General features: G+C 52.9%; 1 protein-coding gene across 24 annotated transcripts in view; it reads right to left on the bottom strand.

Moving 5' to 3' along the window:
• SCRIB (scribble planar cell polarity protein) overlaps positions 1-20,566 on the bottom strand; it is a 143,763-nt gene that overhangs the window by 34,917 nt on the left and 88,280 nt on the right. For 16 of the 24 annotated variants that reach the window (XM_077190247.1, XM_077190208.1, XM_077190296.1 and 13 more), the window contains 5 exons: positions 18,379-18,567; positions 14,247-14,366; positions 13,968-14,024; positions 9,296-9,352; positions 8,529-8,612 (listed from right to left, as the gene is read on the bottom strand). In XM_077190247.1, coding sequence (XP_077046362.1) covers positions 8,529-8,612; positions 9,296-9,352; positions 13,968-14,024; positions 14,247-14,366; positions 18,379-18,567 — 507 coding nt within the window. The remainder of the gene's footprint in view (positions 1-8,528; positions 8,613-9,295; positions 9,353-13,967; positions 14,025-14,246; positions 14,367-18,378; positions 18,568-20,566) is intronic. The other 8 variants (XM_077190223.1, XM_077190260.1, XM_077190285.1 and 5 more) reach the window with 3 other exon arrangements.

Genomic DNA, 20,566 nt, shown 5'->3' with positions numbered 1-20,566 from the left:
CCAGGAACCACCTGCACTGCAGAGAGCAGCATCCCAGGAACCACCTGCACTGCAGAGAGCAGCACTCCAGGAACCACCTGCACTGCAGAGAGCAGAATTCCAGAACCACCTGCACTGCAGAGAGCAGCATCCCAGAACCACCTGCACTGCAGAGAGCAGCATCCCAGAACCACCTGCACTGCAGAGAGCAGAATTCCAGAACCACCTGCACTGCAGAGAGCAGTGTCCCAGGAACCACCTGCACTGCAGAGAGCAGCACTCCAGGAACCACCTGCACTGCAGAGAGCAGCATCCCAGAACCACCTGCACTGCAGAGAGCAGCATCCCAGAACCACCTGCACTGCAGAGAGCAGAATTCCAGAACCACCTGCACTCCCACTGCAGCACCAGGAGCACCTTTCACAAGGATTTCTAATGCCTTAAGGTAGAGGCAGGTCACTTGGGATTTAGGGAACTATTCAGGCAAACATACAGCTCCCAGTCACTAATACCATGCACATGGCCAGTTGGATCAAGTCAGTATTTTGACATGCCAAGCCTGAAGTGACCTGAAGTTTATACTGGAGCAGAGATTCCAGATACCTTGCTCTGAGCTCACCTGGCTACACACCTGAGAAATTCCTACAAGGAACTAAACCACCTCCAAGATCACTAGAGCTGAGGATTTGGTTTGCTGATCTGCTGTGTATGGGGCTGTTTATGTGGGGCTGCTTTGATTTTCAGACCTCCCAAAAGGCTTAAAAAGGAAGAAGGAGAGAGGCAATGTGGTGCTCATCTGGAAGATGGTATCTTTGGGTCCAGTCCCTGCTCCACCACGGGTTCCCTGTGCAACAGCAGGAATGTCAGATACAGATCTCCCAGAACAGAAAGCAAAGTTATCCCTTGGAATTCCCAAGTCTTGAGCTACTGAGTGGTGTCACTTGGGAGGAGCAGCTCCTGGGCTGTGGATCTACTGTGGTTTCCAGATTCTCTCCTTTCTAAGAAGGGCAGTGCTCAGGCTCAGGGACAGAGGTGTGGCAGCAGCACTAACCCCCACCAGTGTTTTCCAGATGTTTTCCAGATGTTTCCACAGTGCAGAGGAGGCTGTGCCCAGGGACAGAAGCGTGGCACCAGCACTGATCCCCACCAGTGCTGCCAGCTCCTTGCTGCCGGCCGAGCAGGCAGGGACACCACAGCTCCCAGCCAGAGCCCAGGGGACAGCAGGGAGGTCACAGATGCCATCCTGTCCCCACACCCCCACCACCAGGGTGTGTGTTAGTGGCCGGGGAATGGCCTGGTGACCCTGGGGACCCCTCAGGTGGCACAGGGCGGGGGCACACAGGGCAGGGACCGGCCCTCGGGCGCCGTGCTGCCCGGTGCCAGGGTTTAGTAGGGAGCAGTGGCCAGGCTGTGTCAGTGCATGCCACACACCACACGCTGCTTGCCTTGGAGTACAGGCTGGTCTTCAGCACGCCCCCCCTGCCATAGCCCAGGGGAGGCCCCCCCAGGCCAGCCTTGCCCCTGCGGTTGGCCACCACAAAGGGGTTCTCACTGAAGGGGATGGGCTGCGAGTCGATCAGACACTCTGGCGTCTCTGGCAGCTGCTCCTGGGACAAGGGGCAGCCCTCGGGGTCCTGCTGGTCTGCCTGGGGCTGCAGGGGAGGCGTGGGGAGCCGGGGGGGCCCGGCTGTGCCTGCTGCTGGCTCCGGGGACGCTGCCTGGCCGTGCCACCCCCGTGGGGACAGCACGGCGCAGTCACCCTCCATGCTGCAGCTGGGCTTAGAGCACTCAACAGGCTGAGAGGAAACACAAGGGTCACAGAGAAATGAGGAGAACACAGTAAAGAGGAGGAGACAGAAAACAGAACAGCAGCTGAAGGACAGGGGAGAGAATTCCAGTGCTAACGCCCGCACGGCATCCCGACCCTCTCTCCTGCTCTGCCACCAAGCTGTGACCCTCAGTGTCACTCCTGGGAGAGGAGCCTGCTGTGCACACACAGCCCGGGGGGCTGGCAGGCTGCCCTGCTCCCACTCACACACCTCCCTGCAGCTGCTGCCAGCCAGACCCACCTCCAGCACCTGTACAAGGACGTGCTCCCCCTCCTCACCTCAGCACACAGAACCACAGAGCTGCTGGGGCTGGGAGGCACCTCTGGAGATCCTCCAGCTCAACCCCCACTTCACTGAGCCCCACCACCCACGGCCCAGCCTCTGCTGCCACCCCAGGGCTGCCACACCACAGCTGCCCAGGTGAACACGCTGTGAGGGTCCCAGTGCTCACAGCACCCCGCAGACGCCAGAGCTCAGTCAGCACAGCCCCTCGGGGTGGCTCTTGCTGATGGCAGGACTGAGGCAGCCCCAGCTCTGTCTGGGCTCAGTTCCTACAGCCCTAGTGAAGCCCTGGCCCTTCCCCTCAATGCCTCAGAAAAGAGTTTGTTACCCCAGCCAGAGCCTTCCTCAGGGGAGCAGGGACAGCCAGAGAGCAGAGCCCAAAGCTTCCATCCAAGTGCCTCCAGGGAGCACAAAGACCTCTCCTGCTCACAGCAAATTCTTCAGCTCCTGTGTCATGGCAGTGGTCACCAAAATAGCTCTCAGGGGTGGGCTGTTGACTACAATGGCAGCTGGGAGGTTCAGGAATTTCAGAGGCCCTGCCCTAACCCCCAGCCCAACCTCTGTGGCTGGCAGAGCCCTGGCTCATATCGTGTTTCCTCACCAGTGAAGCCTGTGCTACCCTGGGTCATTCTGCTGGGTGTGATTTTTCAGTGTAAAACCCAACTTTTAGCTTCTTTTCCCCAGAGTGCCACCATGCCTGATGGTCAGTGGGAGCCTCAGTCCCTGCTTTGTTCTTGGGCCCAGCTGGACCTAGGCTGGGTCTGTGTCTCCCTGGAAGCTCCAGCTCCTGCTGCAGCACGTCCTGGTGAGGGATTCCTCACTCCCTGGCCTCTCCAGGGCTATTCCTGTCTCCCTGAAGCTCCAGCTCCTGCTGCAGCACGTCCTGGTGAGGGATTCCTCACTCCCCAGCCTCACCGGGGCTATTCCTGTCAGACAAGCCACGATTTCTATTTTGGGTGAGCAAGAATTTGGGCAATGCAGTGAGCTTTCCCAGCTTGCAGACAGAACAGACACGTGCTACCCTGCATCCTCCCTGGCACTGAAAGAAATCCAGTCTTAAATCCATGAACAAGTGAAAAAAAGGAATCAATAGCAAGAAACTGAAGAGAAAGATTCAGAACAGAAGGCACAGGTTGCTAATCAACTAATCGTGGTGACCTGCTATTGAGATACACCAAGTCTTCTCCATCTCTCACAGCCCAGAAAGCAAAACTGGACTTTGATGGCTTTGCTGTGATCAGCCCCTCAGGGGTCTGGCTTTCATTCCTGTTCAATGCAGAAGGCAGAGACTGCAGCAGCTCTTTGATTTCTGTCAGGGAAATGTCAGAGTCACAGAATCCCAGGATGGTTTGGGTGGGAAGGAACCTGAAAGCTCAGATTGTTCCACCTGCCATGGGCGGCTGCTCCAAGCCCCATCCAAGCTGGCCTTGGACACTTCCAGGGATCCAGGAGCAGCCACAGCTTCTCTCCAGAGGCTGCAGTGCCCTGCTTGGCCAAAGAGCACCCCCCAAACAAGCATTCCCATGCTGCTTCCAATGGGAATTTTCAGTTTGGCTTGTAAGAGTGGACAAAGAGTCAGCCTTTGTTAAATCCTGCTCACAAAGAGCCCCAGATGCAGCAGCACACATGGATCCAAGACAGACAACCACTGTTCCCTTCCCTGGTGGCTGCTCTGGGGGAAGCCTCCTGACCAACTCCACCCATAGCTGCAGTGGTCAGTGGAGAGATCAACACCTCCTGTTCCACAGGGGACAGATGGACCTGCACCTCCTCCTGCTGCACAGCAAGAACAGCTCCCTGCAGATCCCTGTGTGGCATGGGAAGGACAGGAACAGCTCCCTGCAGATCCCTGTGTGGCACAGGGAGGACAGGAACAGCTCCCTGCAGATCCCTGTGTGGCACAGGGAGGACAGGAACAGCTCCCTGCAGATCCCTGTGTGGCATGGGGAGGACAGGAACAGCTCCCTGCAGATCCCTGTGTGGCACAGGGAGGACAGGAATAGTTCCCTGCAGATCAAGTGTGGCATGGGAAGGACAGGAACAGCTCCCTGCAGATCCCTGTGTGGCACAGGGAGGACAGGAACAGCTCCCTGCAGATCCCTGTGTGGCATGGGAAGGACAGGAACAGCTCCCTGCAGATCCCTGTGTGGCACAGGGAGGACAGGAACAGCCCCCTGCAGATCCCTGTGTGGCACAGGGAGGACAGGAACAGCTCCCTGCAGATCCCTGTGTGGCACAGGGAGGACAGGAACAGCCCCCTGCAGATCCCTGTGTGGCACAGGGAGGACAGGAACAGCCCCCTGCAGATCCCTGTGTGGCATGGGAAGGACAGGAACAGCCCCCTGCAGATCCCTGTGTGGCATGGGAAGGACAGGAACAGCTCCCTGCAGATCCCTGTGTGGCATGGGGAGGACAGGAACAGCTCCCTGCAGATCCCTGTGTGGCATAGGGAGGACAGGAACAGCCCCCTGCAGATCCCTGTGTGGCACAGAGAGGACAGGAACAGCCCCCTGCAGATCCCTGTGTGGCACAGGGAGGACAGGAACAGCTCCCTGCAGATCCCTGTGTGGCATGGGAAGGACAGGAACAGCTCCCTGCAGATCCCTGTGTGGCATGGGGAGGACAGGAACAGCTCCCTGCAGATCCCTGTGTGGCATAGGGAGGACAGGAATAGTTCCCTGCACATTCCTGTGTGGCACAGGGAGGACAGGAACAGCTCCCTGCAGATCAAGTGTGGCATGGGAAGGACAGGAACAGCTCCCTGCAGATCCCTCACAGGGAGCTGTGCAGCAGTGAAAGACACCCAGCCACTGCTCAGAGGAGAACACCGGTGGTGAGAACTGGCCTGGAGACAGGAAGGAGGAGAAAACCACAATGGGAACAGGGCAGGAACACCAGACACCTGGAGGAGGCTGTCCAGAGACAATCTGCCACTGACCTGCCTGCCCTGCCACCACTGACCTGCCTGCCCTTCCAGCACTGACCCACCACTGTTCCACTGGCTGAGCCTCCCAGTGGCCACCCAACAGGCCAGGGCAGCTCCTGAAGGAGCACCAGCCCCTCCCTTCCCCAGGACCCAGGCAGATTTCCTTTTCCAACCAGAGCAAAGACAGGGCTGGTGACAGCTGTACCCACACAGGCCCCCTTGGCTGGGGCCCTCCCTGCAGTGGGACATTTTTAGAAGCCCCCACGGCCCCGAGCCCGGCCCCACATTCCCGTGCCTGACGTTCCCAGGCTGACCTCCCTGCCAGGCACAGCCCCAGAGCTGCTCTGCACCACCCTGAGCTGTCCTGCACAGACCCAGCTGCTGCCTGGGGCTGACTCTGCCCTCTTCCAGCTCCTGAGTTACACTCAGGAGTGCTAAAAATAAACCTTTTCCTGATCCTGCTCTGCTGTGTGAACAGCAAGAGGGAAAAACCCAACGGTGGGAAGGGTGGGAAGAAAAGGAGGCAGAGCTGGAGCCAGAGCAGAGCTGCCACTGGAGTGAGGCCTGGAGTAACAGAGGGAAGAGAACAGGAGAGGAGAGCTGTCTGCATGGAAGGAGATGGAGACAGGAAGGGTAAAAGATGATCCTGAAACACTGGAATGGAATGCAGAATGGGGTGATGACAGCAAAGGGAGATCTTGCTGCAACAGGGGGAAAGGAGGAAGACTGAGGATGTGTGAAGGAGCAGGCAGAAACCCAGCAGAATGGGTGTGATGCAGGACAGAAAAGTAAGAAAAGATGGGGAGGTGAGATTTCAAACAACACAGGAGAGAGGTAGGCCTGTTATCTGTGAAGTTTGTTCTGGAATTTGGAAGAGAAATCTGGAATTTCTCATGGCCACTACCAGTGAGGGACTGCCAGGCAGGGCCCAGGACAGGAGTGCCCAGGGCAGGAGTCACAATCACAGCAGGATACAGGAGCCACAGGGCTCAGCCATGACACACAACCACAGCCACCTCCCCTCTGCAGGCCTGGGGGAAGCTTGGCTTTAGCAGAACCTCAGTGCAGCTTGGGTTGGAAGGGACCCTGAGAGCAGCCAGTCCCACCCCTGACATGCTCTTTCCATCAGAGCACCAGGGGTAGACACTTCCACTGAATGGATGGCTCCAAGCACTGCCCAACCTGGCCTCAAACCTTTTCTGTGTTCAATACTTTCAGTTTCAGCACCCTAATCCCTCCCCTTTCCTAAACACCATCCCACAATGGACTCACAGCTGAGCTGTGCACACAACACTGCCATCGCTGTGTGGGGAAGGATCTTTCTCTCCCCCCTTGGCAGCTCTCTGGAACCTCTTCCTTCCACAACAAATCCCTGCACTCCCTCACCCACATCCCCTTCTCTACCCCCAGGCTGTTCTTTCTGCCTTGTTCCCAACTCTGCTTTTTGCAGCTTCTCAAACTGTGCCACTTCCCTTCCCAAAAGGCAAAGCTGCCTGCCTCTTGCTCTCCTCATTTTCTCATTCCCATCTTCCTTTTGCAGCTCCTGGTTCAGTGCCTGAGCCCCCCACAGCTCTGCTGCCCAGTTTTCCTCTGTCACCTCTGTGCGAGTCTGTCTGAATTTTCCCTCATCTGCCTCACCATCGTCATTGGGGGACCACTGAAGAGAAGACCTCCCCGTCTTAAATCTCTGGCTCCAGAGGAGAAAGTGATGTGCCTGAGACCTGAGAGCATTGCTAAGCTATTGTTCACAGGTGTTGTTTGCTGTATGCTACACTGAGCCCAAAGAAGGGGGCACCGTGCCCTTTTTGCAACAACAGCCCTGGGAGCCGTCCCACCTCTCGGCCTGGCTGGACTCTTCCTGAGTTCAGGTGGTCCCCCCACAGCAGACCCTCACCTGTTTTACAACCACCATGACAGACAGACTGAGATGTGAGGAGCCTCTCCATCAAGGACTGAGACATGAAAAACCCCCATGTGAAAAGGCCCCTCTGCTCCTCCCAAGGACAGGGACTGAAACCCCCATGTGCAAAGGCCCCTCTGCTCCTCCATCAAACACTGAGACACGGAACCCCCATGTGAAAAGGCCCCTCTGCTCCTCCCAGGGACAGGGACTGAAACCCCCAGCCCGGGGCAGGTGTGTGGGGGAGGCAAGCTGACCAAAGCGAGATGTTTGCCTGCAGGTTGTGACCGCTGGACCAAGAACACAATGGCTCTCGTTTACTGCTGAGAGCATGGACTACCTGTTACATCTATTCCTTATTGTATCTGTTTCCCCCACCTCACAATTTCCAATAGAATTATCACAATAAAAACCGCTGAGTTAGCCAGAGATTTTGAGATCTCCCTGACGTAACAGGTGGATCCTGGACTGGACTGGACCAAAGGACTTCGTCTCTGTTTGGTAGCTCTATCCCCCTCTTTCTCTCTCTCTCTTTTCTCTCTTTCTCATCTTTTTCTTCCCCTTAATCCCTCTATCACATTTTGCTGTGGTCATTCAATAAAGGTGCATTTGTTTTGATTATCACTGCAAATCTCCTGTGCCGTGTTGGTTCTTTCTGCACCCTGAGATCAACCCATGAACCATCACGAACCCCGTTCCTAAGGACGGATCATGACAACCTCCCACACCATGGCACAGGTGGAGGGCAGGTGATGGAGGGACCATGACCTCCCCTGTTGGGATCCCCATCTCCACAGCCCCTCAGTGCCTCCCCTGTTGGGAATCACAGCCCCTCAGTGCCTCCCCTGTTGGGATCCCCATCTCCACAGCCCCTCAGTGCCTCCCCTGCTGGGAATCACAGCCCCTCAGTGCCTCTCCTGTTGGGATCCCCATCTCCACAGCCCCTCAGTGCCTCTCCTACTGGGAATCACACCCACAGCCCCTCAGTGCCTCTCCTGTTGGGAATCACACCCACAGCCCCTCAGTGCCTCTCCTGTTGGGAATCACACCCACAGCCCCTCAGTGCCTCCCCTGCTGGGAATCACACCCACAGCCCCTCAGTGCCTCCCCTGCTGGGAATCACAGCCCCTCAGTGCCTCTCCTGTTGGGAATCACACCCACAGCCCCTCAGTGCCTCTCCTGTTGGGAATCACAGCCCCTCAGTGCCTCTCCTGTTGGGAATCACACCCACAGCCCCTCAGTGCCTCCCCTGCTGGGAATCACAGCCCCTCAGTGCCTCTCCTGTTGGGAATCACACCTCCACAGCCCCTCAGTGCCTCTCCTGTTGGGAATCACACCCACAGCCCCTCAGTGCCTCCCCTGCTGGGAATCACACCCACAGCCCCTCAGTGCCTCCCCTGCTGGGAATCACAGCCCCTCAGTGCCTCTCCTGTTGGGAATCACACCCACAGCCCCTCAGTGCCTCCCCTGCTGGGAATCACAGCCCCTCAGTGCCTCTCCTGTTGGGAATCACATCTCTACAGCCCCTCCCTGTTGGGAATCACCTCCACAGCCCCTCAGTGCCTCCCCTGCAGGAACCCCCCCTCCACAGCCCCCCAGGACCCCCACTCACAGCACGGTTGCCTCTCTGCAGGCCACTGCTGGGCAGCGCTGCCAGGGTTCTGTAGTCCAGGCGCAGGGGTTCGCTGGGGACGTTCTGGAGAGGGGGAAAAACCAGGAACAGGTCAGGCCCAAAGTCAACGAAATCAATGAGAAAGGGCAATGAAAAGGGAACCACCCTGGTAATAACCCAGGTCTTATCTCCAAACTCATCAGAGCTGCCATTACCTGGAACAAGAGCTGGAGTTGTTCAAAGCACAACCACATGAACTCGTGGCAGGAGCCAGGCTCGAGAAACCCCACAGGGAATGTGTCCCTGTGCACCCCTGGGCACCCACTGCTGCTCAGATCCCTGCACTCCTCCTGCCCCATTTCCACCTCCTGATGGAGCAGGAACATGCCATACCCACCTGTTTGCTCCAACAGCACTGGGAATGATGGACCTGGGCACGTGTGAGAATGCAAACCTGCAATTTCTCTACAGCTCCTTTTTCCAGCCTTAACTCACACTCACTGTACAACTTTGTTCCATTCTGCTTCCCACATATTGCCTTTCTAACCCTAAAGAGGAGCCAAGGTTTCTAACCCAGCCCATTTTCCTCAATCCCTTTACACATTTCTTCAGTTCTGATGTCTTAATCCCCAAAGCCACATTCTCTTAGGGGAGGGAGTGGAGAACACAAGCTCTGGGGAACAAACTCTTTTTGAGGACTTCCCCAGCCTTCCAGCCTAGCTGCAGCCCTTTCCTGGGCCTCTCAGCCCTTCCCCTGTGCTGCTCACCTCTGCTTCCTCCTCAAGCTGCTGCGTGGCCGCCTCCCGCTCCCTACGCATCCGCTCCTTCCGTGGGACAGACAGACAGACAGACAGACAGGGCCAGAGCAGAGAGAAGAGAGAGGCACAGAGGTCACACAGCTGGGCAGGGCTGCTCAGGGGACACAGGGGCAGTGCCAGCACCAGGAGAGGGGCAGCAGGAACCCAGCACTGGCACTGGGTAGGGAGGAGCTGGAACTGGGAGCTGTTACTGCCAGAGGAAAGGACAAGAACAAGAACATCTGGGTGCCACAGAGGAGAGGGAGAGCAGGTGTCCCCAGGATCCTCTGAGGGAAAGTCCTGGGGAAGTGAGAGAGCTACTGTGTCCCCAGGATCCTCTAGGGACAGTCCTGGGCAAAGTGAGAGAGCTACTGTGTCCCCAGGATCCTCTGAGGGACAGTCCTGGGGAAGTGAGAGAGCTACTGTGTCCCCAGGATCCTCTAGGGACAATCCTGGGCAAGTAAGAGAGCTACTGTGTCCTCAGGATCCTCTAGGGACAGTCCTGGGCAAAGTGAGAGAGCTACTGTGTCCCCAGGATCCTCTGAGGGACAATCCTGGGCAAAGTGAGAGAGCTACTGTGTCCCCAGGATCCTCTGAGGGACAATCCTGGGCAAAGTGAGAGAGCTACTGTGTCCCCAGGATCCTCTGAGGGACAGTCCTGGGCAAAGTGAGAGAGCTACTGTGTCCTCAGGATCCTCTGAGGGAAAGTCCTGGGGAAGTGAGAGAGCTACTGTGTCCCCAGGATCCTCTGAGGGAAAGTCCTGGGCAAGTGAGAGAGCTACTGTGTCCCCAGGATCCTCTGAGGGACAATCCTGGGCAAAGTGAGAGAGCTACTGTGTCCTCAGGATCCTCTGAGGGAAAGTCCTGGGCAAAGTGAGAGAGCTACTGTGTCCCCAGGATCCTCTAGGGACAGTCCTGGGCAAAGTGAGAGAGCTACTGTGTCCCCAGGATCCTCTGAGGGAAAGTCCTGGGCAAAGTGAGAGAGCTACTGTGTCCCCAGGATCCTCTGAGGAACAATCCTGGGCAAAGTGAGAGAGCTACTGTGTCCCCAGGATCCTCTAGGGACAATCCTGGGGAAGTGAGAGAGCTACTGTGTCCCCAGGATCCTCTAGGGACAATCCTGGGCAAAGTGAAAGAGCTACTGTGTCCCCAGGATCCTCTAGGGACAATCCTGGGGAAGTGAGAGAGCTACTGTGTCCCCAGGATCCTCTAGGGACAATCCTGGGCAAAGTGAGAGAGCTACTGTGTCCCCAAGCATAACCACACCAAGGGAGAGGAGGAATTTGCTCACTGCTGCAAGAGACACCTTGATGGAAAAGCACTGGAATGGAAAAGCAAATCCACACCAAGGGAGAGGAGGGGTTTGCTCACTGCTGGAATGTCACAGACATCTTTTATGAAAAATCTTTTTTTTTAGGATTTTTCCTCCTGAGAAGCTGAGAGGCCTCAGGAACAAACTGTAAACAATGGTTATCTGCTGCTATAGGATGCAACAGGTGCATCTGGGATTGGTCTCATGTGGTTGTTTGTAATTAATGGCCAATCACAGCCCAGCTGACTCAGACAGAGAGCCTGAGCCACAAACCTTTGTCATCATTCTTCTCTGTTCTATTCTTAGCCAGCCTTCTGATGAGAACCTTTTCTTCTATTCTTTTAGTATAGTTTCAATGTAATATATATCATAAAATAATAAATCAAGCCTTCTGAAACATGGAGTCAACATTCTCGTCTCTTCCCTCATCCAGGAACCCCTGTGAACACCATCACACTGGAAGAGACACCTTGATGGAGCCCAGGCAGGACAGGCTGGGAGGGAATGGAAAAGCAAACCCACAGAGCACAGGCCTTGCTGGCTCACAGCACCACAGACACAACGATCCAAAGGGACAGAAAGGTCCTGGCTCAGCACCAGCTGCCACTCAGCACTGCAGGGGCATCAGGGAGTGAGTGACCAGTGACTCATCATCCCAAAAGCCCCAGCCATGGGCTGCTCCAGGCTGCAGGGGCATTAGGGGGGGTTGTCCTAAGCACTGATTGTGGGCACTGATATTTCTGTGACTTGTCACCTGGCAGCTGTGGGCAGAGCCAGGCCTGGGACAGCACAGCAGCGTCCTCCTCTTGTCCCTGGAGCCCTCCCAGCTGCTCTCCCCAGGCAGGAACCAGATGGTCCAGAAGTCCTGAGCCATGGGAGGCAGCTCAGAGGGATCAGCTGAAAATTCTGCTGAGCACCTGGGCCCTGCTCTATAACAGATTCCATGCACTACAGATTCCCACTGCTCCACAGCACCCTGTGAGCTCCAAGCAAGGATAAGCAGCCTGAGGAGTCACTAATGCTCTGGAGGATCACCAAGAGGATACTGAGGGATGTTCAAGGTAGTTTATTCTGAACCTGGTTATGCTTGTTTTGACCAAGAGTCCTCTGAAGGGTGAGGGCTCCAGGTGACACTAATGTGGTGTGTGGCTCTTCTCTGAGCTCATACTCTGAGGAGTGACAGGAGCACCAGCCAGCCCAGATGGAGCTGTGGCTCCAAATTCCCACAAATTTGTGGCTCCAGATTCTGCTCCAAATCCATCTCTGACAAAGGCTGGGGGAGATCTGGATTAAGACTAAAACATAACTACAGCCACAGAGGCAGGAGGGAGCAGCAGGAATCAGTCCACAGAGACTCAGAGTCACTGACACTTCTACTGGAAACTGGATTATCAGAGAATTGGAGGCAGGAGGTGTCAGCAGTGAATGGGTTTGAAAACTTCCACCACGAGTAGAACAAAGGCATAATTCCTCCCAGTTATCAGTTCACAGCTTGCTGTGGGCTGGAGACACGTTTGGCCTCCATTGCTCTTGTGCAAGAATGAATATGAAACATTGAAGGGCAAGAAAAACGTTCCAAAAATGGGGACAGAAATTACCAGGGATCTGGCACTGGGTCAGGAACTTCCTTCAGTATTTCAATGGCCACCACGGAGTGCTGGCTCCACCACTGGGACAAATTTAATCATCACAAGCAGTTTTAGAGACATAATCCCAGATTCAAGGTTGAAAAGGCCCAGCAGAAAGACATGTCTCTGCTCAGGGGCCTCAGGATGCCAGGAGGTCCAGGGAGCCTGGAGAATCCATTGCTGCCTCCTCCTGGCACACCAAGGGAAGGGGCACCAAAATACATCAGCTTTTTAAAAATGAGATATGGCCAAGGCTATTTCACCAATCATAAATGTTTCTCTGGGTTTTTGGTTTTTTTTTTACCAAAGTATTTTTAAATAATCTCAGTATAAATTTTGGCAAAGTCTTTCTTTACCTGAGCCTGAACAAATGGCACCTGCTCAGCCCCAGCAGCAGAATTTGGGGCCACACCTGCTATATTCACAGGTGTTAGGAATGCTGATACTGACCCACAGCACCTGAGCTCTCCTGGAATGCATTTCAATCCACATATCCATATTCAAATCCATATACTGCCCACATTAAAACTGGCTGGAATATCCTTTGCTCAGACGGAAAAACAATGAAATCAAGTTTGCTGAAACCACATCAAACCACACTGAGCTCCTTCCCAGGCAAGGAATGAGACATTTTACAGGAAAAACCTAAGTCTGATCTGAACTGCCTTTCTCTGGGTGAGGTCCCTGCTACCCAAATTAATCAGGGTGGTTTGGGTGGGAAGAGACCTTCCAGGGCCATCCTGTCCAGCCCCTGCAATGAGGGACACCTTCAGCTGGGTCAGGCTGGGGATCATTCTGTGAGGCCATTCCCCTTCCACCCACAACTGCCACCCTCACTCTGCTCTCGGGGGCAGCAAACGCGAACGAGCTCAGGAACCGCAGCTGCAGAGAGAGCCCAGGGAAACTTCAGGTGCATCTGAACCAGGAGCCAGACAGAACACCTCCAAATGTACACACACCTCTGCCAGGAGAGCAGATTCCCCACTGACAACACTGAAGAATTCAGTTTTCCCTCTTCTTCTGACTGGATAAATTACTGTTTTAAGAGGGATGACTGGAAACTCTACGTCCTCAAGAGGCTTGAGTCTGCTGATCCATTCCTGTGAAATTCTCCTGTGAAATTCTCTTTCTGTGAAAGGCTGAGCCAGCAGACAGAGACACAAAACTCCCACAGCAAAGCAGAGAAATGGCCATGTGAACTGAGGAGCACAAAGCTGTGTCTGACCAACAGCATCACTTCTCCACTCAGAGCAGCTCAGAGCTGTGTGTTCTCATCTTTGCTCACAAAACCTCTGCCAGTCACAGGGTGACTGACTAAATTTGGGACTTCCAAGCTCATTGGCCATTTTTCTGGAAGCTGCAGCTTGGCCAGGAGGCACCAGCAAGTTACAAGGGTGGTTTTGATGTATACCACAGGAACATCACCAGGGAGACCAGAGAGGTGCACAGGGAGGTGCAGCACAGCCCAAGAGCAGCCAGGGCAACAGAGCAGCGAACCACAGAGAGGGAATGTCCAGAGCTCCACCCCATGGCACTGCCAAGGGGGCAGAGATCCAGAGCTGCAATGACAATGGGGCAGAGCTCTGGAGCTCCCCATGGCACTACAGTGGGGCAGAGATAACCTATGACACCTTCCTGGGGACTCACAGGCTCGGCAGAGCCACTGCCACAAACACATTCTGCTACACAAATGATCTCTCACCACTTTCTCCATCTCTTCTCTCTCCCACTGAGTGGCTTCTCTCACCATTTCCATCTCCTAGGAGAGAGCAGAGTTAGAGCCGCCTCACCCTGTGCTCTCTCCAAACCTGCAGCACCTGGAACCTCACCAAGGTGTCACAGTCCCATCCTAGAGTGTTCCTGATCCTCGTGCTGATCCCAGGCCATGCCCACAGCACTCTGCAGGCTCCATGCACCACGGGAGACACCAGAGACTTGCAGAAAGTGCTCCCACTCTGCTCCCAGCTCAGCCCACACCCACCTTCTGCAGGATCTCCAGCTCCTCGGGGCTCAGGTCGCGGTCGATGGAGGAGATGCTCTCCAGGCTGTTCTTGCGCCCGATGCCAGCAGCAAAAGGGTTGGCAATGATTCCTGGGGACATCTGCAGAGCAAACAGCACATCATCACACCTGGTGGAGCCACAGAATTCATCCCAGGAACTCCCTATTCCAGCCTCCCACACACAGAGTACCAGGACAGCCCCAAGCAAGGCAGACACAGAACTCTTCCAACAACTGGGAACCTTGTTCCATAGAATCCCAGACTGGTTTGGGTTGGAATGGACCTGAAGAGCATCCAGCTCCATCCCTGCCATTTAGGCTGACAATTGTTTGAGGAAACCAAGGTCTAAGTAAGCTGAATTCAAATTGATCCAGGTGCAAGAAGGGGATAAGGTGAACAGGGACTGGCTTCATGTTCTGCTGGAGAATACAAAAGCTCACTAGCTAAGCCTTGGAAGCAGAAATCTGAGAGGGCATGGGATTGCTCCAGGCAAGTTCTACCCCTGGGGAACAATGAACACCAATAAAGAGCCAGACCATTCATTGTAATTGCAACACTGGCCAAGAAAAAGTAGGCATAAATGAGCTTGAAAACTTATTTTTTTCAGTGCGGTGCTATTGTGGAAGAGTTCTAGAACCAGCAGGAGAAAGACAGAACCAGCAGGAGAAAGACAGTCCTGAGGGACCACTGCTTTTCTGGACTGGAGACCCCCTCCAGTTCACATCAAAGGTCGGACTTTGAAACCTGGAACCTCAAAAAACCAAACAAATCCACAGCAGAAGTTTGGGGAAAATCAGCATTCTGTGAAGTGTGGAATCCCCTGAATCCTTCTCCCTCAGGGAAATCCTCGGGGCATTGCCTGGAAAAACCCACCACAGAGCTCTCCCCACCTAGGTGGACAGAAAGGGCTCCTCCTCCATGGAGCCTTGCATCCACCCCAGTTCCTCTCCCCATATGTCCCAAATCTCGTGGTTTCTCCTTTCCCTGTTCCATCATTGGTTGTGTGTGACCGTGTTCACAGGGCTCCAAGGATGAGGGAAGAGACAAGGATCTGACTCCATGTTTCAGAAGGCTGATTTATTATTTTATGATATATATTACATTAAAACTATGCTAAAAGAATAGAAGAAAGGATTTCATCAGAAGGCTGGCTAACAATAGAATAGGAAGGAATGATAACAAAGGCTTGTGGCTTGGACAGAGAGTCTGAGCCAGCTGGGCTGTGATTGGCCATTAATTAGAAACAACCACATGAGATTAATCATAGATTTACCTGTTGCATTCCACAGCAGCAGATAACCATTGCTTACATTTTGTTCCTGTTGCATTCCACAGCAGCAGATAACCATTGTTTGCATTTTGTTCCTGTTGCATTCTACAGCAGCAAATAACCATTGCTTACATTTTGTTCCTGAGGCCTCTCAGCTTCTCAGGAGGAAAAATCCTAAGGAAAGGACTTTTATAAAAGATGTCTGTGGCAGTTGTGGTATCCCTGGTGGTCAGCCCTGTCCTCCCTGTAGGCCAGTGCTCTTTGCCCTATCCCCATACCTGCCCCTACCTAAACCTGTGGATGCTGACAGTCTGGTCAGAGATAGAGTCAGATAAACTTTCCCAGGAATTGCTCTGGGAAGTTTTGAGAAAGCTCAGAGGAAGAATTAAAACAGTCCTTAATCTCTGCAGCTTGAACATGTTGTTTACTTGTGAGAAGTGTACCAGATGTGTTGTTCCTAATTAGCCAATGAGGTGAGGGGTGCTGATTGGGGACCAACCAGGCCCAGCTTTGTCAGAACTGTCTATAAAAGAATGTGTGGTGTCTAATAAACTTGGGAGAACACAGGGGTCTGTGCCACCTCATTCACCTGTCCCTAATACCACAGTGACAATAGGGACAATAAACCTTGTGCAGAGCATGTGGTCTTGTCTTTTGTCTCTGATTTCCCTCCTGTGTGCTGCAATAAACCTTTGCTGGAACTGACCCCACAAAAGGCCCTTCTGCCTCTCTTTGCTGAGCCAGCCATGTGAGTGTGGTGTGTGCACCTGACTCCCTTGCCTGAACATTTACCCACACAACTTTTCCACAGCAGATGCTTACTGGGCAATTGTCACAGACACATTTTATGAAAAATCCTTTCCTTAGGATCTTTTCTCCTGAGAAGCCGAGAGGCCTCAGGAACAAAATGTAAACAATGATTATCTGCTGCTGTGGAATGCAACAGGTGCATCTGGGATTGGGCTCATGTGGTTGTTTCTAATTAATGGCCAATCACAGTCCAGCTGTATCAGGCTGTCTGGTCAATCACAAGATTTTATTATCATTCCATCTCTTTCCTTTTCTATTCTTTGCAAGCCTTCAGATGAAATCCTTTCTTCTATTCTTCTGGTATAGTTTTAATATAATATATATCATAAAATAATAAATCAGCCTTCTGAAACATGGAATCAGATCCTTGTCTCTTCCCTCTTCCAGGGATCCCTCTGAACACCACCCAGGGAACAGGTGTGGCATTCACAGTCTCTGAACAGAGCCATAATTTCCTCTCTCAGGTGTTTTCCTGGAGAAGCACAGAGGGAAAACAATTTCTATCTCTGCTTGCTGCTCCTGGTGTTTTGCATACATGGAATGTGTTGGGAAGGTTGTTTACCTGAAGGAATTTGGTAATTGGATTCTGGTGCTGATTGTTTGTATTAATTGGCCTATTGGGTCAAAGCTGTGTCCTGGCTGTTGACAGTCATGAGTTTTTCAGTAGTTAGTGTGATATAGTATAGCATCTCTCTTTAATATTGTATAATGTAACATAGTATAGTTTTAATAAAGTGAGTGTTCAGCATTCCAGAGCCTTGGAGTCAGATGCCAATCATTCCAGATTGTCAGAACCCAGGGCATTCCTCTGGCTGCCCTGGAGGGCTCCAGACCCTGGCAAGGGGCTCAGAGACCTTGGCATGGAGTCACAAACACCTGTGCCTTGGATTTTAACCCATGGAAACAATTGCCAGCTTTGTGTGAAGAGTTACAAGCCACAAGGGTTTGAGTAGAATGATAGTTAATTTGTCACAGGGTGAAAAAGTAGAATTTTGGGGATTTAGAATGGGGTTCAAGAGGCAAGATGGAGAAATCTGGGCATGTCCTGTCCTTCTTCTTCTTGTCCTCTATCTTCTGCTGTGACAGTGACACTTCTGAATTGGTTTAGAATAGAGACAGACTAACATAGGTGATAGGTATTGGAAAATTATTGTAAATAAAGTACACATAGTTCTTAGTGTAAAAAACGAACACCATCCCAAGGGCAGGGACTGTGCCACAACCCAACCTGCTGGACAGATCTCAGTGGGTCAGAGAAAGAATGTAATAGATAAGAGAAAATAAACAACCTTGAACTGACAAATCTCAACTTCTTCTTCGGTTGTGGAGCTGGAGGAAAACGACTTTCTAACACCTTGGGAGCCATTTCAACCACAGAAACTTGAGAGGAGGTCGCCTTGTTTCACTATAAATAGGTACCAGCATCTCCCATCTAAACCCTACACTGCTCCAGCTGGCACCCAGCCTCACTGGGATCCACGGTGCTATAGCTGGCACCCAGCCCTGCTGGGATCTACTCTGATACAGCTGGCACCCAGCCTCACTGGGATCCAGGCTGGCACTCAGCCTCACTGGGATCCACGCTGATACAGCTGGCACCCAGCCTCACTGGGATCCATGGTGCTATAGCTGGCACCCAGCCTCACTGGGATCCAGGCTGGCACTCAGCCTCACTGGGATCCACGCTGATACAGCTGGCACCCAGCCTCACTGGGATCCTGGCTGGCACCCAGCCTCACTGGGATCCATGGTGCTCCAGCTGGCACCCAGCCTCACTGGGATCCTGGCTGGCACCCAGCCTCACTGGGATCCATGGTGCTATAGCTGGCACCCAGCCTCACTGGGATCCATGGTGCTCCAGCTGGCACCCAGCCTCACTGGGATCCACGGTGCTACAGCTGGCACCCAGCCTCACTGGGATCCTGGCTGGCACCCAGCCTCACTGGGATCCACGGTGCTACAGCTGGCACCCAGCCTCACTGGGATCCCCGTGGGTGACCCTGGTGGCCCCAGCCCTGCCCTGCAGCCTCACCTCGATGGCAGCAGCTGCCCTGGGGTCGAAGCCATCGCAGACCAGCACGAGCAGCGCGTCGCCCACGGCGCGCAGCACCTGCACGGCCTCGGTGTGCGTCATGCCCAGCAGGCTCTGGTGGTTCACCTCCAGGATCCTCATCCCCACCTGCAGGCGGCCGTCCCGGGCTGCAGCCCCCGAGGAGCTCACCTGCAACACACCAGGGTGTTGGGAAGGATGAAAGTTTGACAAGGAAGCCTCACCGATATGGATGCTTTGCAGAAAGATTTTTAAATGTTGAGTCTGATGAAGGAATAGAGATGGAAGCAAGTTTTGATATAGAAGAAAAAAATTGCTGAGCCAGTCTTACTGGATAACCAAGGAGGCAGAGGGTGTGTTAGTTAGAAGGGGTTTTTATGCCTTAGAGCAAAGGATAAACCCACCCCAAACAAGAAGATGTTTTTACCAAGCAGAAAGAGAGCACAGGCAAGCAAATCAGCAAATGTCTCAGAATTTTCTACTGCAAGAAAACTGAATAACAACTTCTAGCTTAAACTGTAATGTACTAACTTTTAGTGATTGGAGAACAGTAACATGAATATGGTAATCATGGTAGTTATGATAGGCTATAGATAATAGTTAAGGTATAGATTGGTTCTACTGTATTAAGATGCTCAGCAAAGAAAAGCATAGAATGCATTGTAACCAAGAGAAAAGTATAGAATGCAATGTAACCTAAACCAAAGGGTCTCCAGGCCTGCCTGCAGCTGGAGCTGACATCTGTAGGCACAGCTCTGTCACCCACGACCCTGGCCTGCTGTAACCTCTTGGATGGAATAAACTGCATTTTGGATACAACAAACTGCATTTTGGATACAATAAACTGCATTTGGATACGATAAACCGCATTTTGGATACAATAAACTGCATTTTGGAGAGCTGCCTGGAGTCCCGCATCTCTCATTTAGGCTCTTACACCAGAGGCCACTGCAGCAGCTCAGAGGGGACACAAGAGCCTGGGGACAGGGAGGGGTGACAGCACACACAGGGACAGGGACAACAGCCTGCAGCTGCAAGCAGGGGGAGGCTCTGCAAGAACTATGGAGAGGGCAGAGCAGGAAGAAGCTGTACAGGTTGGTGGAGGGAACAGGTGTTGAAGAATCTTTTTGTGTGAGATAAAAGAAGGTGAAATTGAAATTTGCTGTCTGAACATGAACTACCATCTCAAGTGCCTTCAATCCAGACCCAGAGAAACCCACAACTGGTACCCCATAGACAGAATGTATAAAAAGCATGCATGCTGTAATAAAAACAGTTTGAAGCTTTCTGAAGAAGCCTTCTTGGTTCCATGTAACCAAGGAAAGGTGAGAAGGAAAAGCTGTCACATCATGATGTGTCTCATGGAAAGAGAAATCATTTTGTGGTGGGAGAGAGACACAATGGAAATGCAAATGAAGACAAACTAAGGAGGAAGGAGGCAGGGATCAGACATGCAAAGAGGAAGAAGAGGAAAAGCACAACTTTGTCTCCTGGTTACCACAAATATCCAGGGAAAAGCAGAGGCAGGAAAACCCCTCCAGACAGGACAGGTAGGAGAGGTTGAGGGGAGTAACATAGCTCAAGGGAGAGCAGGGAAGTTCAGGATTTTGGTTCTCTGCAGGCTAAAACAACAAGTATTGGGAAAAACAGGGAGGGGAGATGGGGTAAACCAACTTAGTGCCATGGCTAAACTGTGAACCTTCCACCCCTAAATCCTGTAATGCTGCAGGGGAGCAAACCAGAGCCAACTTCTCAAAATCACTGCCAGTTAAAATAATCTCAGGTTTTCTTTTCCTGCTGTTACAAATGTCCCAGGTGAACATGCAACTGTCACTCTGAAAGAGGGAATTTATTCTTTTATCTTTAGAACTCAGATAAAACAGTTACAGCCACATAACAACAAATGCTGGATGTTCCCTTGCCTCAGCAGCAACCAATTCTCAGTTATCAGAGCTGACTGCCAATTACGCAGTGTCTGCAGCCATGAGGAAAACTCACATCAGTTTCTACCCCCAGAAAAACAGCTGAAAAGGAAAATAGTGACAATAGGGTGAACACCCAGAGTCCTCTTTGTCATCAGCCAGACCAAAATGACACCACTCATTGCTGAGCTCTGCTGCCAGCAAAGAAAAAACAATAAAAACTTTTTGGAAAGGGTTGGGAGGAGCAT

The sequence above is a fragment of the Agelaius phoeniceus genome, chromosome 1 (genome assembly GCF_051311805.1).
Source record: "Agelaius phoeniceus isolate bAgePho1 chromosome 1, bAgePho1.hap1, whole genome shotgun sequence".
Taxonomy (NCBI): Eukaryota; Metazoa; Chordata; class Aves; order Passeriformes; family Icteridae; genus Agelaius; species Agelaius phoeniceus.
This window is presented reverse-complemented; position numbering and strand designations above follow the sequence as displayed.